The sequence below is a fragment of the Gymnoscopelus microlampas genome, assembly GCF_963454915.1.
Source record: "Gymnoscopelus microlampas genome assembly, chromosome: 4".
Classification (NCBI taxonomy): domain Eukaryota; kingdom Metazoa; phylum Chordata; class Actinopteri; order Myctophiformes; family Myctophidae; genus Gymnoscopelus; species Gymnoscopelus microlampas.
Genome location: NC_139941.1, coordinates 11286888 through 11305550, shown reverse-complemented (window position 1 = coordinate 11305550; position 18663 = coordinate 11286888). Strand labels below are relative to the sequence as shown.

The window sequence follows — 18663 nt, the reverse complement described above, 5'->3', positions numbered from 1 at the left end:
GGTTAAACCCTTGTTCAATCAGTCACCCAGTCACTCACTGCACTGGTGTAACTGGGGGGGGGGGCAGGACCTGGAAAGACACCCATGAGACAATTAATGAAACACTATGAAGCACTGAACATGTGTAATACATTGTAACGTTCATCTTTTACACGACACATGATGTCTCTGGTCTTGTTATTTTTTAATTTATTTTTTATTATTTTTATCAGCAAATGTGTGTGACACTGTGACTTGAAATGTAAATCTCTCTCTCTCTCTCTCTCTCTCACTCACTCACTCACTCACTCACTCACTCACTCACTCACTCACTCACTCACTCACTCACTCACTCACTCACTCACTCACTCACTCTCTCTCTTTCTTCAGAGTCTGTGAGGTTGATGAATGGGACTAGTTTGTGTTCAGGCAGAGTGGAGGTGAAATCTAATGAGTCGTGGGTCTCAGTGTGTGAAGGTGACTTTGACCAGAAGGATGCAAAGGTGGTCTGTAGACAGTTTGTCTGTGGGGCTCCTTCAGTCCTCCAGGGGGCGCTCTATGGAGAAGTTAACACTTCAATGTGGGACAAAGAGTTCCAGTGTGAAGGTAATGAGTCTGTTCTCCTGGACTGTGGAACTTCAAACTCAACTAGAAACACAAGCTCACCTGACAAGACTGTTGGACTCACCTGCTCAGGTAAAATACCTGCTGCACTTTTGGTTTGGATTATGATTTCATAATGAAAGTAATAATGTTTTATTGTTTACTCTCTTGTCTCTGTACAGAGTCTGCCGATGTCAGGTTGGTGGGAGGAACTAGTAAGTGTATTGGAATACTAGAGATGAAACACCAGGGAGAGTGGAGACCATTGGATGGTTGGTCTGACTGGAACTTGCAGTCATCATCTGTAGTGTGTAGACAGCTAGACTGCGGCTCTGCTGTTTCAAGAGAAAGGAGTTCTAGTTCTACACATGAACCTGTATGGTGGATTTCAAGTTCTTGTGTTGGGTCTGAGTCTTCACTGAGGGAGTGTGGAACAAAGACGTCTGGTAATTCCACTGCCAGACTGGAGGTTATCTGTTCAGGTAAAACAAGGACTTCAACAATTACATATTTACATTATCTCATCTGTCTGTCCGACTGACTGCCCGCCCGTCCGTCCATCTGTCTGCCAATTGCCCCTGTCTTGTTACAGATCTGCTGTTTAAGCCAATCATCACCTTTGTACCCTCCATAAACGGGGTTTCTGAGAGCCAGCAGCAGGGGCTGCATGTGTTCAATGGTTCCAGCTTCAGCGTCAGCTGCTCCATCCAGCCACAATACCCAGGAGGCTTCTTCCACCTCACCTTCACTGGATCCAACACGACACACACCTACACCCAGCCAGCTGTCAATCACTCTGCTGACTTCCTGTTTCCTGCAGTACACCTCACTGGATCAAACACAACACACAACATCACTGGATCCAACACAACATCACTGGATACAACACAACACACAACCTCACTGTATCCAACACAACACACAACCTCACTGTATCCAACACAACACACAACCTCACTGGATACAACACAACCCACAACCTCACTGGATACAACACAACACACAACATCACTGGATACAACACAACTCACAACCTCACTGGATACAACACAACACACAACCTCACTGGATACAACACAACACTCAACCTCACTGAATACAACACAACACACAACATCACTGGATACAACACAACACACAACCTCACTGAATACAACACAACTCACAACCTCACTGAATCCAACACAACACACAACATCACTGGATACAACACACAACCTCAATGTATCCAACACAACACACAGCCTCACTGTATCCAACACAACACAAAACCACACCCAGGCAGCTGTCAATCAGCTCTCTGCCACCTTCCTGTTTCCTGCAGCAAACCACACCCACCACGGGAATTTAAGCTGTGTTTATCACATACATGTTTTTTCCCATAACTTCTCCTCTAAGAGTGAGGTGCTCTCTCTCACTGTCACAGGTAATCTGGATTATGGTCTTTTCAAGTCACACTATGAAACTCAATCAAGCATACTTAAACATGACATGAATTCCGAAATATTAAGCGTATTCCATGAAATATACTTTTTGATTTGAGCTGTCCTTCACTTGATGTTTTATGTTCTCACATGTTTAATATATTTCTCTCACAGCTTCTCATCTCACATCTAACATCCTCAAATGTACAGTCACAGTGCTGCTGCTTTTTATCCTGATAACTGGTGGCCTCTATCGTCTCTGGAAGGTAATTATACTTCTTTATTCAACATAAGACTGCAATGTAAATGTTGTATTTATTTATCTAAGAGTCACGTCTGATCCAGTAAATTAAAGCTGGGTGCTGCTGTGTTTCTCCAGGTCATCAGAAGTCACAGTGAAGGAGCGCAGAACATTGACGCGGTTTACTATAATGTAGGACGGGAGAACGTTGAGATAGTTTATTATAATGTTGCTCGTTCTGATGCTGAAGCCGGACCCAGTGAAGAGACAGAATACCACCTGTATGAGGAGGTGGATCAGCAAGGAGGTGCAGAAGCTGGACCCCGTGAAGAGACAGAATACCACCTGTATGAGGAGGTGGATGTACAAGGAGGTGCTGAAGCGGCAGGAAGAGGCGGGAGACCCCCTGTGTATGAGGTGGATCTATAAAGGCCAATTTATAAGCTCAGTGTGACAAGTGTCAAAAGACACGTCGCAGTACTTTTCTCTCAACGAGTTTTGTGCATTCATACTGTCTGCGTTGCCACAGAACGTGAACACGGAAGTGGATGTAGTCTCGTTGATCTTCAACCAATCAGAGTATGCAACCGTGTTTGAAGATCAGATCAGACCTTGTATTTGTCCAACCTCATTATGTTTCATCAAGTTATTATAACTATCAGTAATTATTTTATAGATCAGTGGTTCTCAACCTTTTCTGGATCAGGGCCCGCTTGAAAATCTCAAAAGTGTTTGCGGCCCACCCATCTGACCACTTAACACGGCAGCTGAATGGCTGAAGGTTTATTTTAATGATCAGTAAATCAAGTGTGTTTTGACGTAGTTCTTTAAGTTCCTATTTATTGGTATCCACATTTAAAGTTAAATATACACCTTGATTTTTATGTAATGTTATATTATCAATACAATCTCCCACTTGTAATATCCCCATGGCCCACCAGTGGGCCCAGGCCCACAGGTTGGGAATCACTGCAATAAATAGATGTGTTATTAGTCATTCAGGTCATAGATTGTCACAGTGAATCATCAGAGTCTGAGATAGAGAACTATTGATCTCTGTATGGATCTGGTTGGGTTGTGCTTTCTCTTGGCACAATAGAATTTGGAGTTTTGTTCAAGTATGATGGATAGAGATTTTTACCATTGACTTCTTACTTGTATATGCTTATGGTAATTTTGTTGAGCATCACGTTTGAGGATCTGCTAATAATAAGGTAGCGTTATCATTTATGTCATTATTTTGCCTGACTTTTACATCAGTAGCCTACATATTTTTTTATGTCCATATTCTTTTAAACAAGCTTGTTATGAGCAGTAAACCTTAGTGTATATAGAAATATAGATGTATAGTTTTTAGATGATTTATGATCTTTTTGTGTATATAACTTTTTAAGGTTTACTTGCTACATACTATTACGAACTACACAGGATAAAAAAAGAATAAATATTTAGCAAAAAAATGCCTGTGTTTTGAATGTCTGGGGTCACTTGAAGTTTGTGGAGGAGAGATAGCAAGCCTGTCATGAAACTTTTGTTTAATTTATTGTACATGATTGTCACTCTGTGACTGTGACTAATAAACAAATAAACTAAACTAAAGCCAAAACAGGTTTGGGAACTAGCCACTGCTAGGGGCTGCTAGTAGGGCTAATTTATTGGTCAAATTTCCAGAGGCAATGCTGGGAATTTTACAAATTGTAAGAATTTTGTAGCCTGTTTACCAGGTTCCTTAAGCCTAACCCCTTTTATTTATTTGTGTCCCAATTCCTTTGGTGTATTGCCCACTGCTCCTAGTTAGGATAAATGCAGAGGACAATTTTGAACAATGTGCAAACTGTTTATACTTAGCTGCGTGAAAATAGTAAATGTATAAGCATGCAATGCAATGCAATGCATAGAGTTGTAAGCTCAGGGGCTCACACATACTCAACATTAGAGCAGGTTGAGAATTGTCATGTCAGAGCAGGAGGAGGAGGGGCCAACACGGACCAGAGGTTCTTATCATTTGCATCTGAGTATCGTGTACCATACTTAGTATTCAGCATTTGCCTCTGATGACTTGACACAGTAAAATCCTCAGTGTTAATCCCCACGAGGGTCCATTTGGTTACATTTGTACACTTTCAGAGTTACATGGATAAATTATCACATTAACATAACACCCTAACACAAATTGCTGTGTACCAGCTTTACAGTACAAGTTGATCTGTAATCACACAGTCATAATCCAAAACTTACTATATCCCAAACCTGGAATAAATAACAACCGAACAGATTGTTTTAAGAAAAAGAGTAAATATACCTCTATACAGTACACTTTTAGAAAGCTACTCAAGTAGTCATAAGTCATAAGATTCAATATATGATTTCTTAAATCACATATACAGGTACATTACACCAAATGTATTTTGGTTCGTCAACATTGTAGCAACAAGACAAAGAATAACAATAAAGTAACAAAATAAACAAACATATGTGTGCACATGTCTGTCTGTCTGTCTGTCTGTCTGTCTGTCTGTCTGTCTGTCTGCCTGCCTGCCTGCCTGCGTGCGTGCGTGCGTGCGTGCGTGCGTGTGTGTTATTGTCAATTCATATATAAAGTATCAGGTGCCTGTGTGTGTGGGATGTGTTTAAATAGTGTGTGTGTGTGTGTGTGTGTGTGTGTGTGTGTGTGTGTGTGTGTGTGTGTGTGTGTGTGTGTGTGTGTGTGTGTGTGTGTGTGCGTGCGTGCGTGCGTGCGTGCGTGTGCGTGGTTGCCTCAGGCAGAGTAGGAATGGGCTCTTACACAAGGCTGGCACACCCAGGACTGGGTGGGTGTGGCCAGGTAGTAACCAGGTTTTTTGTTCAGGCTGAACAGTGATATCATCAGGTGTTGGCTCAGCTGTCTGTACGTGGAAGTGTCTCTGTTCAAACAAACAGGTAAGATTTTCTTAATATTAATACATTATTTCTGCTTTCAGTAAACATTTATCTGGCTAGTATTGTGTATGTTCATACGACATAGTTAAAACAAGTTATGTCTTAGGAAAATGAATGCAACAAAGGCTAGAATTAAACAGGAAGCATACTATGTTATTGTCTGGTAGGCTACATTCTCAGTCATAGAAAGTGTTCAGCCATGACAGTCATGACGGGAGCTAATCTAAGCTATCAAATGTGTGACCAGGAAGGGAAACAGCCAGAGCACTGTGGATTGTTGAACCTCATGTAGAAATGCACTGTTCATGTACACATAAATGTGTAGCTGCTGCTATTACAATATTACTTGCCATATACTGTACCATTCTGCTGATGATACCAACGGTTCTTGAATTAGAATAAGTACAATAAAAATAAAAGGTCAATAGTTTCTAAACTTAAATTAACAATAATCTGCATTAGCATTTAAAAAAAGTGGAAGATAAAAATATTTTATAATTTTTTTTGGGGGGGGGGTGAATTAGTAAAGATGGTCATTGTGGGATGAAGGATGGTTGATTTAGGCAGTCACACTTGACCTGAGTCAAACTAATTGGACTCAGAGCCAGGTGAGACTACACACCTGTTGTGCATAGAGCTAATCGATGCACACAGGATAATTCCCCACACATCTGTTGTCCCCTGTAACACTTTAGCACCACAGTATGGCAAGCAGCACTTTGATTCTATCGTCCATTTAGTTCATTGGAGAGGTGGCGCCCTGTTCTATTCGGTTCCAAGCTATATAGCTCACATCATAAAGAACTTTGTAACCTCAAAGCCTTGGCTGTGTCTGTCCTACAATTAAGCCGGTTACACTGGACAAACTGCTTACCATTGCCTTAATTAATAGCCACAAGGAAATAAACAAGATAACATCATGCCATTACTGAGGCTCTGTTTGTGGAGATGACTGGTTTATACACCTAGTTCTGAGTCCAATTAGTTTGACTCAGGCCGGGTATACTGCTTAAATCACCCACAATCACCTTGTCAGATTAATTTCTCCTCATTGTTTACCTCTGCTGTGGAATAGTTCTATTCACACTTACAATGTCACAATCTCTGATATACACTTAGGACACCAAATTGTAGTTATCCCCTCTTCTGCATCTTGGACATTTTGATTTAGTTGTGATATTAATTTTATTTAATCATCTTGTGCTATTTGCAGCCAAAACATGTTCTGTTGCCAATGCCATGCTTTTTTTTTTTTTTTTTTTTTTATTATCCTAGAAAAAGTTAGCTGCAAAAAGAAATGTTCAACCAATTATTACTCTATTTTCTCTTTATTTACAGTCTTATTCCAAGTCACAAGTATTTCCGTTTGCAAATAATGGCAACTCTATGGGTAAGATGCTGTGTGTTGTTTTGAAACAATCTCTGGACTATTTATATTGTACATACACAATTGAGGTTTCTCTTTATTATGGCATTAGAAATGCTGAGATGTGTGAATACTGTATATTTTGTTACTAATTACTATTCCCTGTACTGGGCTTAAATGAATATCTGTCACTGTCTGAAATGTTATCCACATCTTATCTATTGTGGCTCAAATGGTTTTCTATTCTTTGCTTCCAATAGGATGATTTGGACAGTCTTGTGAATTCTCCTGACTCCTACACAGCATCGGTAGGTCCACCCATAATATGGTTCGATTTATGCAAAAAAATTAAACAAGGTGGAGGGGGACCTAAGCCCTTTTATATATTGTATGTACAACAATACAGAAGCATGTGCCCCCCCCCCCCCAGTTACAAGTTACAACCCCTTCATCGTGATTTGTCCTGTTTGTTGTAGGATATGAACTCATCTGCTTTTGTTTTTCCCTGTGCAGAGTGGAGAGAGAGGCACCGTTAAACCCAAGGCAGACTTCAATGCAGGGGATGATGTTGTGGCTCTAAGAAAGGCTATTGAAGGACTTGGTACAGTGCAAGAGTTTTATACTGCTACTACTACTGCATTCCCAACACATTTCATGAAAATACAGCCTTTGTTCTTTTGTTATGCTGTTAAAGCTGCAATCTTTGATTGACTAAAATGTATGTTAATACAACTATAACTAGTACATCTGCATTGGTTGGAAGTGGTCTCCCTACCTTTGAGACAATTAGACACTGGTGTCTGATAGGACACCTACTGGTTGACAAATAGTGCTGTCTGAAAGTGCAATATCTCCCCTGGTCAAGTGGGCATTCCCTCTTGAAAGAGTGATAGAAATGTGGTCTCCACGAGACTCCCAGGTAGGACATAAAAATGATGCATGTTGCAGCTTTAACAGTCAAACTAATGGAATGGGGTTAAAACATAATCATGATTCATAATGGCATACAAACTCTTGACTGAGTTAAAAGTGCCTTTTATTTGTGCCACATTTCATTAAAAACTACAGACTCTTTACACTCTGTATTTATGCAGCATTATTTATTTTTGCTGTGCCTCAGGAAAAAACCTTTTCTGTTGTCATTTGCAGGAACCAAGGAGAAGGTCGTGATTGATATTTTGACCCGCAGGACCAGTGCTCAGAGACAAGTTATCTGCGAAGGCTACCTGAAGGCCACGGGCAGAGTAAGCTCTATAGTCTGTGTGGAAATGTGTTGCTGAAGACTTTTGGGTCATAACCCACTAACCCGGTAGCACAATACTGTCCCTGAACAATTTGATAAAAGGCTCTGCCATAGTCAGTTCCATGATCTGATGGCTCTTCTCACTCTTGTCAGGTCATTTTTTTACTTGAGCAATGCATATACTACAGTACAGTATGTACTGTATATCAGAGTATATAATGGCTACTATAATATAGCCTCAAATGTATGTACAACATGGTTGCCAGTGAATCGGCCACAATTTCCAAAAGACGATTTATATTGCTAAGAAAAACCTAGTGTAGCAGTGGGATATTGTCATTATACAATGCAGAAATGCATTGGGATGTCCAATTTATTATACTGTATGTATTTACATGTATTTAGAGTTTCAGATAAGACTTTGCCCTTTGCTCATTCATTCGGTTTAGGAAACCTTTACCTCAGTGTGTCTTCCTGTGAGACTGAAAACATTGTGTCCAAGTTAAGTTTGACTGACTTTGTAGGCATATTTGTTGATTTATAGCCCAGTTAGTTAATTATGTTTATGTATAGATCACCTGCTGCCCATAATTGCAAATCAAGTGTAATTTTGTGCGTGTGTTTGTGTGTACTGTATATGACAAGCTGTCCCTCTGTGTTTCCACCAGACATTAGTGGACGACATAAAAGGGGACACCCACGGCCACTTTGAGGACCTTCTGGTGGCACTGGTCACCCCTCCTGCCACGTACGACAGCCATGAAGTCACCCGAGCAATGAAGGTTGGCCTCTTCAGATTCCTTTCTACAATGTTTTGTATCCATTTGACTTAAATCATTTTCCCATCCACAATATAACGTAGTTGTCACTCAGATATTGGATAATTTTGGGGTGGAGTGATGCTCTTTATTTGATATTTGTTAAACCTGTCCTCATCTTAGTTTACTGCCCTTTTGAATGAATATGCATATAATCAGGGTTCTATTTGTTAATAAAAATAATTAGCCGTTTACATATTTGTTCAACAAATAGTGAAAATAGCTGATCTACAAGCTTACGATGCTTTGCATCGCAACACGTGAGCTTGTAGATCTGATTTCTTCACTATTTAGTCTTAACACATTTAACAATTAAATTGTGATATTATCTAACATGTATTGCAAACATATCAGACAGTCAGTATTTTCCGAGGAATTGTGTGCATGCTGTATTTGATTAAGTCTGACCAGAAGCATGGATGAAATCATTCCCATTGGCCATAAAAAGTAATGACCAGAGGGGGGATATCAAAAGTGGAGGAATGGACTCCCCTCCTGCATATGATGGAGCATCAGTAAATATTCAGTATGTGTTCGCAGGGAGCTGGGACGAAAGACAGCTTCTTGATTGAAATCTTTGCTTCAAGATCCAACAAGCAGATAGCAGCTCTCTCCCATGCTTATTTGGAAGGTAAAGATTGACATAAGTCTTAAGTCTTATTTATATTCCGTTGCACAGCGCTGGCAATTGCCGACCAGACAATTTGCTGTCTACAAGCAACACCGTTATGCGACTGAGTATTCATTAATTTGCCTGTTACTTCTCAAACATGCCCAGATTGTGATTGATTTAATCGTTTGTGTAAATACCCCTCCCATCACCCCAACAGAAAATGAGACGAAGTTGATCCATGACCTGAGAAAGGAGGTGTCTGGAGAATATGGCAAAGCCCTTCTCCTTTTAGCTGAGGTATGGAGGAGAAAAAAAATCAACATTCGAAGACAAAATAATGTACAGCAAGATACTGTATCAGTGCTGTAGTTGCAGTGAGATAATTCTATAATTCAAGTCAAAAGGCTGGCTTAAAGTGATGATGAACCTTGGGTTCTAAAGCTACCTGGTCATGATTTAATTCAACTATTGTTTATAATTGTTGCCTGTGCTTCATGAATGGAGGAAATAGTTTTTCTCTTTCATTGTATGAAGTCGCCTATGTCTGTCTGATGTATCCCTCAAAACCACACTTTTAGCACCTGTTACTGAGCACCACAGACATTGATAAGTCACCTCTGTCGGTGTCAGTGATAATGACAATTATGTTTACCAATTAGGTGATGTAGGCAAAGAATATAAAAACATTAACAAACTAACAACTTGCTCAGGGAGCAAGAATATTTGGACGTAATATTTGGACGTAATATTTGGACGTTATCACGCCCAGGTATAGCTATATAACAGAATGTGGTATACAGTATCACTTAAAAAATGTAGTTACTGGAGAGCTGATGGAATAACACATAAAACAGTAAAACATATGATTAATTCAATCTAGTATATAAATCGATTATGTTTCAATGTGGGGATTTTGAAGAGGCTCCACAAAGTGTGATAACTGATGTAATGGTTCGTGTCTTTGTGATAACTGATGTAATGGTTCGTGTCTTTGTTTTGTCTCCAGGGTAAGAGGGACGAGGGCACCACAGTGGATAAGGAGAAGGCTCGAGAAGATGCCAAGGTATTATGATCTCCACCGTTCCTCTGTGTTCTGTCATGGTTGTGAAACATGGTTTTAATCCTGGCAGCCATATTTTGGGCATGTTATTAATTATCAAACTTTGTCTTGTTTTTATAGCTAATATACAAGCTCCCAACATGTCGCACCATGACACGTTGAGAGAGCTTGTAGATCAGCTATTTTTACCACGTGTATATTTCAGGTTTCAGTTGAAGACTACTGTATACTATTGTTAAAACCAAAACTCATTTTGCAACATTTCGAGACAGCAAAGTGAAGGCTAATTTACACTTCAGTAAAATGGGTCAGGCAACATGTTGCTTGACACATTACACATTGTTTTAAGACGCTTTTCTTGATTGGATTGTCAAGAGTAGAGACAGGAAACTGAGGTCAGAGAGAAGGGAGACATGTGGGACATATCTGGGATTTGGATTCGAACTCAGAAGGAGCATGTGGTCCGTGCACTAGCTGGCTGCACCACCAGGCACCCACGATAAAATGACACAATTTCAACTGAAACAAGGCATGTGACTTGAGGTCAATTGACAGGCAAAACTGAACCATGTCAGTCAGTACATGAATTGGCTGAGCCAAATATGCCAGAAATATAATTTAAAAACCTGAGCCAAACTGCAACCAATCACTGACATTGTTTGACCATGGAGGGTAGTGTCATCATTCCAAATAAACATAATGGCCTCTATCCAAATGTTTCTTTTATAATATTTCATGTTTTCTTTTTCCCGTAGACTCTGTACAATGCCGGGGAGAAGAAGTGGGGCACGGACGAGTCCAAGTTCATTGACATCCTGTGCCACAAAAGCATACCTCAGCTAAGACAAAGTACAGCAGACTTTAATTTCAGTCCATATGCTTTCAGTAATATTGTGTAGTTAATCGATCTCTGAGAGTGTACAAATGCAACCAAATGGACACGTACATTTGGTTGCATTTGTACATCGAGGACACCTGGAGTTAAAGCTGCACTATAACTTTCCTCTTCTACACCGGATTTGAACCTGATTTCCTGCACAAGTGCTGACATTTTTACCATTGAGCTAATAGAGCCTGTCTGCTTGCTCAGGGGATACATTTGTGTCAGATCCTGTGTCTAGATGAGACACACATGACACGATCTAAATGTCTCAATAGAAGAGCAGGGAGGGAGACAAAATACAACACCCTAATTGTATGAGTTATATTGTATTAACGTATACAGATTGGACAAAATTACATTTTATTCATTAAAAAGGTGACATAGTGCCGCTTTAACACTCACACTGTATAGTGACACTTTGATTCCATGTCTAGCTCTTGTGGAGTACAAGAACATCAGTGGCAAGACCCTACAAGAAAGCATCGAAGGGGAAATGTCTGGAGATCTTGAAGAACTGCTAGTGGCTATTGGTACTGTATTATGCTATTTGTACTATAGCAAGTATATAAACAGTGCGGCAGCACCCCTTAGTGGTGTATTAATGAATGGCAGGGGGAGCTCAGTTGAGATGGAAAGCCATCAATATTTAAAGGCTTTCATTCCAAAATATTGTATATTTAAGTAGTTATATTTTAAATAATGTGTTTATTGATCATTTTTTTGACTTACAATGACAACATCAAAACAATATTTTAAGCATTTTAAACCTCTATTTGATAGTGATAGGAAAAAAGGAAAGAGAGTAGGGAAATGATGGCAAACAGGAAATGTCTGGCCAGCCGGGAATTAAATCAGCGATGCTCTGATATGGGAATTTCCTGCCCATGTGGTATGTGCCCTAACCACCTGGTTATTGGGACACCCACTATCTCTCCTATTAGAAACCATTTATACAATAATGTTCCGTTGTGGTTTAAACCAAATTAGCTAACCTTTCACGTATATACAATATAAAACAAATGATATTTTGACCTCATGCTTGTTCTTAAACATAATGAATCTAACTGGTGTCTCTCCTCCAGTGAAATGTGTGAAGAATGTCCCAGCCTACCTAGCTGAATGTCTGCAAAAGAGCCTGAAGGTGAACTACTATCACACACTCAAATGATATCCTGCAGTGTAAAAAGAAAACTCTTGAGAGTGTACAATGGACAGCCTGGTCACCAGAGAAAACATGGTCCCTGTACAAAAACATTTTGTGTCAACTAAGGTGTCTAGATGTGGACCATGTCAACTAAATGCTAGATTTGTACACATAACTGAGAACCCTAAACCTGTGGCTGCAACATTGAGATATGCCTGCCTTGCTATGTTGACATGCAACGTGTCAGTGGTTTGCAGAAATATACAGTAATGTTTCTTCTCTGGTGATTTGAGATTAAAATTGAACCATAAGGAGGTGAAAGTTGTTAACCAATTAAAGTGAAAATACTATCTGAATATAGAGCTAGTTATTTATTTTATCCAGTTATTTATTGTATTTATTTATTGTGAAAATAAGAGTTAAATAGCTCTATATTCTAATGGCAACCATTGCTAGCGAACGGCCTCCCTGTCTCTCCAGCTATTAATTAAACAAATACCTTTTCAGTTTGGGATACCAATTTTATCCAATCAAATGTGTATTGCTTGATATCCATCCTATGTTAAGGGTTGTGGAACGGACGAGGCCACTCTAAACCGGATCATGGTGAGTCGTTCTGAACTGGACCTTCTGGACATCAGAGCAGAGTTTAAGAAGCTCTATGAATACTCCCTGCATTCTGCCATTGAGGTGAGGAACCCGTCATCAAGAGGTTAACGTTCTACCATTGGTCAATTGTCCTTGAGCAAGACACTGAACCCCTAACTGCTCCCAATGAGCAGGATGGTTCCTTGCATAGTTTCCTCTGCCGTTGTGAATGTGTGTGTAAATGGGTGAATGTAATACACTGTGTAAAGCGTTTTGGATAATGGTGGGGGCACTATATAAATGCACCATTTACCATTAATTTATTTTACCAAACACTGTGGTCCCTAAACCTGAAACTGCTACTGCTGCTATGCATTATGGTCTATTCTTTACACAACACACAGTATGGGCTCTCACTAAGATAATTGTAATTCAAAGTAGGGTAAGTGATCTTTTTTTGGTTAAAACTAAGTTTTTTTTGTGGGGTAAAAGGTCAAAGCTCTATATTCTGATAAAAAAAGAATCTCACTTATCCTACCTTTTTAATTTAATCATGTCTGTGGGTGTGTGGTGCTGGGATTCTGTGGCCATTTTGCAACTAGCAGTGACCCAGGTGGGTGGGGGATCTTCACTTCTCAAGAAAAAAACAGAGAAAAAAAGATACCACCTACCTGGCAAACAGTGTTGTGTTGCTCTGTCCTCCAGTCGGACCTGTCGGGCGAACATGGGGAATGTGTGACAGCCATCTGTGGAGGAGACGACTAACTCGGTCCAAAAGCCAAGAAGACTTCCTACGTCTACTACTAGCAAACTTAACATCACTTTCTATTCCTACCATCTCAAGTGTGGTTCATCTTCCAACTACTAATTCTGTACTTGCAATACACCTTTTAGAAAGATTGATTTCAATAGCAGCATGCCAACATGTGTTGATAGAAAATGTGTATTTGCTTGTCATTTCAGTCCGATTCTCATGGAAATTATGAAAAGACACTGCTAAAGATTTGCGGAGGAGATGATGACTGACAGACATCCGCTAACATGTAGTGTTATTAACTAAAGCATCTACTGTATGGAGTTTCTGGCACATGCCAGCATGTGTCAGCAAGGTCTATTAAAGGAATAATTAACCCCCAAAACAACTTTTTTTTCTCTCCTATCAACTACTCATCATGTGAAGCCTTGCATTCATGGAGAATGTGTGTGTTGCATACCTTCACGGTGATTGAAGAATCCAAAAACGAAGATAAGCTAATACTCTAATAAGCGAATAAGGGTCCAAAATTAACCGCACCTTATGTTACCAGGAATAGTCCCATTGAGATTCAAATTCTCTTTTACAAGGGAGTCTTGGCCAAAACAGCAGCACAAAAGGTTTCACTAACATAAAACATAACGGTACAGATTAGTAGCAGTGGTCATGTAGTCCTTTGTCCAGTTTTTGTTTTCAAAAAATGCTGATAGGAGTCCAGTTTGGGGTGACTTTGTAACTCACACCAATATGAAGCTGCAAATGCATTAAAAGCAGTTTCACCAAAGACCGTTTAAAAGCACTAGTGGGAGACTGGGAGTCAATATATAATATAACAAATCAGATGCATTTTCACTTTATTGTTCCAGGATAAACGGCCGTGTCTCGTGCACAAACGAGGAGCACGCCTGGGCAAGGGTGTGTGTGTGTATATGTGAACTCGGCTCTTATTGAACCCCACGTGCACACCCAGGCACTCTCCTCGTTCGTGCCTGAGACTGTTCACACCGGAAGTGTTTTAAACCGTAACGTTTGAGTGAGAATGCTGTGGTTTGGAAGTACTGCAGACACAGACTGGATACAAGAAACTTGGATTATGTGAAAACAGATTATTGTTTCGGCATGGCGAGAGAGTATGTTTTGCACACGTCCGTCCTTCCGTCCGTCCGTGTGTGTGTCATTCTGTCTGTGGACAGCTAATCTCCGGCACCGTTGGCATGATCACAGCGAAACTGTGCACACACACTCCCTGGATGCTAATTCAGAACCTCTGCCCCCGATGTTTCACATGGGTCTGTTATAGCGCCACCAGGAGGCCGCTTTTTGACAATACTGTCAAACGGGTCTTTCAGATTTTTCATATTCCATTCTGATTGGCTAAAATTACTTCCAAAGTTTGCAGGCGTGCTCCGTTTTGAACAAAACTGAAATCATGAACACAGCATGCAATTTCCGTAAAATTGTGCACATTCCCACTAGACCGAGGAATAAATGCCACTTGAAATGTTTCTAATCAGCCTCATGGTGGCGCTATATCAGGCCGATTCATGTTTTTACCTATAACTGCACCGATCTGTTTAAAACGTATGTGCACTCCCTAGAGCAGTAAGGTCATGGCAACGTCGGGAGTCGGTTTGGGATATCGCTGTCCCTCCCCTAGAGGCCAAGGAAAAACCTTTGCCCTGCATTTTTCACATCTGCCTTTTATAGCGCCATCAGGAGGCCGATTTGTGTAAAACATTTTTTTTATACTCTTATAAAATTTCAAACAAATCGGTACACCTCTATAGGTGTACCGATTATATATCATCTCTAATATAGTCATGTGATCAAGACGGATTTTTCTGGATTCTTCATTCACTGTGGAGGAATGTGACACAATCTACAGTCTAATAGTTCTCAATGGTCCACTCAAATGTTGTGCAGGCTGAGTTTATGTACTGTATCCATGTATTTGCTATTGAACGATTTGCATTTATTCCTTTATCTGTATTCCATTTAGTAAGTATATCTGCACTCTGCTTGTATTTATTTATGTTATAAGTGTTCACATTGTTGCTTTCTGTTTTATCCCTAATCTAATTAAAAATGAAATGAAATGAAGTATTATATTTTTTATAATGAAGATTATAGCTATCAAAGACTCGATGTAGAAAGATATTTCCTATGTCCAAAATAGACCATATATTTAATCATTTTATACTCACAAATTGCGAAAATAGCCAAGGTGGTGTATCGGCTATTTCCACTATTTTGAAATTTTCTTAATATTTATGAAAAATGTTCAGTCAGCAGAGGCATGGCATTTACCCTACATACGTACCCCCAGCAAGCTGAACCCACCTAACAGGTTAGGAGAGAGGGTGTAATATATGCTGCAAGTAAAGGCCTAAATTCCTAAAACATAATTTTACACTGGGCCCTGGGAATAATTCCTGCAAGACAACAGTCATTGTAGTCCAAAACATGATCCGCCTACATGTGACTGGAACTTCTATATTGTTTACACATTTTGTAAGCTAAATTTTGTTTATACATTTGGGTATAGTGTTTGCCATTTCAACCTTAGCAGTTCACAGCTTATATCAGTAAGAAATTGAATATTGTTGACTACTACTAGACTCTTAGAGCAGGAAATGCAGTCTAGCAGCAACTCTTCAATAAACAATGATTCTCATCTTTTTGTTTTTTTTAATGATCAGTACCAGTGATCAGTACTTCAAAAAACAAAACAATACAAAATACCCCTATAAGGCCACCGCATCACTGAACAAACATGGCTTCAGTGAAACAAGTACCACACAATATCCAGTATCCAATAAAGGTTATTGCTTTTCAGATCAACACCATCAGACAGACCCCCATCATATATAGATGATACTGTCTCCATTTCAAATCATAATTTTCCAACTTAAGCAGCAACTTAGGAGGACAATCGCGCTAAAGCAGCCAAGTGGCCAAGTGAGGTGGCTTTTCATTCCTTAACCGAGAGCCTCCTCTCTACCATAAGAGCAGTTATTCTCAACCTTTTTAATGTCAAAGACCCCCAGTTCGTATTCATTAGGCCACAGTCAGACCCACACATATATTTATCTCAATTTACATTGTAAAATCCTGTGAAGATGTTTTGCTTTTCTTACACTCAGTGTACTACTCTGTATTCTAATTCAAATACAATTTCAGAGCAACACAATGTTTGTGCATTTTAAAGTTGTGTTTTCTGTTCAAGATTTTTTTTTTCAAGATTAAAAAAACAGTTAAACACACAATAAGCTGTTAAAACAGTGAATGCTTGATGATCAGACTTCTAAGATAAAAGCAGATATCCGTTATCCAGGACTGTGTCATGGGGTGCAGCTGTGAGGACACAAGGTCACAAATCATGTTTCTGCAACATTTACGTTGGTAGCACCCCTTTTGGCTCCTTTAGAGGAAGTGAAATCGCTTTTGGCTCGTTTAGAGGAAGTGAAATTGCTGTTGGCTCGTTTAGAGGCCCCTCAATGTGTGAAGAAAAAAAAATCAAATCATGTGGATCTCTGATGAGAACATCATTGCTCCAATGTGACTCTTGGACTTCATGTGGCCATGTTTGATTAAGAATATAATATATATTTCAGATCATCTAAGTTATGAGACAAAACAAATTATGATTTGGAACTTTGATCCACATGGGAAAGGCATAGTTGGGATATCAGACCAGCCTGTGACGTCAGTCATCTATGACGTATTAAAGTAGGGTAAGTGATATTCTATGGTTAAAACAAAAAGGGTTTTGTTAAAGGCACTATATTCTGATTGTAATCATTGCTATAGAGCATTTTGATCAGTAACAGTGTTCCAGTTCCAATGTTGTCTGCTAATTCATCACTTTCAATTTAACCTTTTCAACCTGTATCCTCTGTCTGTTTTCTCTATCCTGACATGAAAATGCATTTTCTGTTTAATAAAGTGACATGGAGACCTCTGTTACTGAACAAACACTCTATAGAAATGAGTACTATGATCAGAATACAGAGCTATTTGACACTTTTATTTATCTAGATGGTTTGCCTCATACTGGCATTTTCACAGTTGGGGCAGCTTGTCCACAAGTGTGTCAAATCTGAAGCCCGTAGGAAAGAGGTTTGCGGCATGAGGGTAAATGAGCTGGTAGGACTGTTTGATTGTGATATCTGCCACACCGACAACGTCTCCAATCTCTATCTGGGTCTTCCTCTCGGCCGAGGCCTGGGAGGCCATGTAGATGGCGGCCGCAGCAATAGAGATGGGGCTCTTGCCAGGCAACAAGTCCAACTCCACAACCTTTCTGGCGATGAAGGTGGCGGCCATCTGCACCTGCTTCGACAGGCCCAGGTTGGTGCAGAAGCGTGACATGAAGTCCCCCGTGGTGATGAGGTCCACGCTGGTCTTCAGTGCCTTGACGATCAGTTTGAAACACCGTCCGACCTCTTTCTTGGAGATCCGGGAGACGGCACAGATCTCTTTAAAGGTTCTGGGGACTCCTTCCTGTCTGCAGGCAATGTAAAGGCAGGCTGAGGTAATGGCATCATTACTCCGCCCATTCAGGATCTTCTGCTCGTAAACCTGTTTGAATAAATTGTTTGTTCTGTCTATGATGTTCGTTGGCAGGTGGATGCGGTCTGCCATGGTAGTGATCTCTTTGAAGGCATTGAGCATGGCCCGGTTTGAGCTGCTCATGTTGCGACGGTTGTGATACTTGGAGTTTCCGAACTCGTCGAAACTGGCCGGGCCCGTTCCCTTGCTGATTATGGTGGTTAGGTCACCCCCGTTGAGAAGTGGATTCTGGGGATATCCCACTCTGGACGGGTCTTTGGTGGCCTTCTCGTTGGTGAAGGTCCGCCACTCAGAGCCCACGTCGATTACGCGGTCACACACTACGAGGCCACACTGCGTGCATATCATGTCCCCTGCTCTGTAGTCCTCCACCAGCTGAGCATCGGGGTGGTTGCGACACTGAACCTTGGCAAAAGCCAGAGCACCTTGTTGACGCCAGCCACTTTTCGACGCCAT

The 18663-nt window shown here is 40.3% G+C and overlaps 2 protein-coding genes across 3 annotated transcripts; one reads left to right on the top strand and one right to left on the bottom strand.

Annotated features, from left to right (window-relative positions):
* Positions 1-5109: 5109 nt before the first annotated feature.
* On the top strand, positions 5110-15735 carry LOC311043526 (annexin A3-like). Of its 2 annotated transcripts, none has more exons than XM_084054816.1 (14): positions 5110-5166; positions 6505-6556; positions 6793-6840; positions 7046-7133; positions 7682-7776; positions 8444-8557; positions 9134-9224; positions 9424-9503; positions 10213-10269; positions 11022-11115; positions 11584-11679; positions 12232-12290; positions 12861-12983; positions 13845-15735. In XM_084054816.1, exons 2-14 carry the CDS (start codon positions 6542-6544, stop codon positions 13905-13907), a joined length of 1023 nt encoding a protein of 340 aa, XP_083910942.1. In that variant the 5' UTR covers positions 5110-5166; positions 6505-6541; the 3' UTR covers positions 13908-15735. The 2 variants fall into 2 exon arrangements, with proteins under 2 accessions (XP_083910942.1, XP_083910943.1); XM_084054817.1 differs by having other exon boundaries at positions 13587-15735.
* A 1962-nt stretch (positions 15736-17697) lies between these two features.
* Positions 17698-18663, bottom strand: LOC311043946 (transcription initiation factor IIB-like; the record flags this gene model as incomplete). Its single annotated transcript, XM_084055369.1, has 1 exon — positions 17698-18663. One exon carries the CDS (start codon positions 18661-18663, stop codon positions 17698-17700), a length of 966 nt encoding a protein of 321 aa, XP_083911495.1.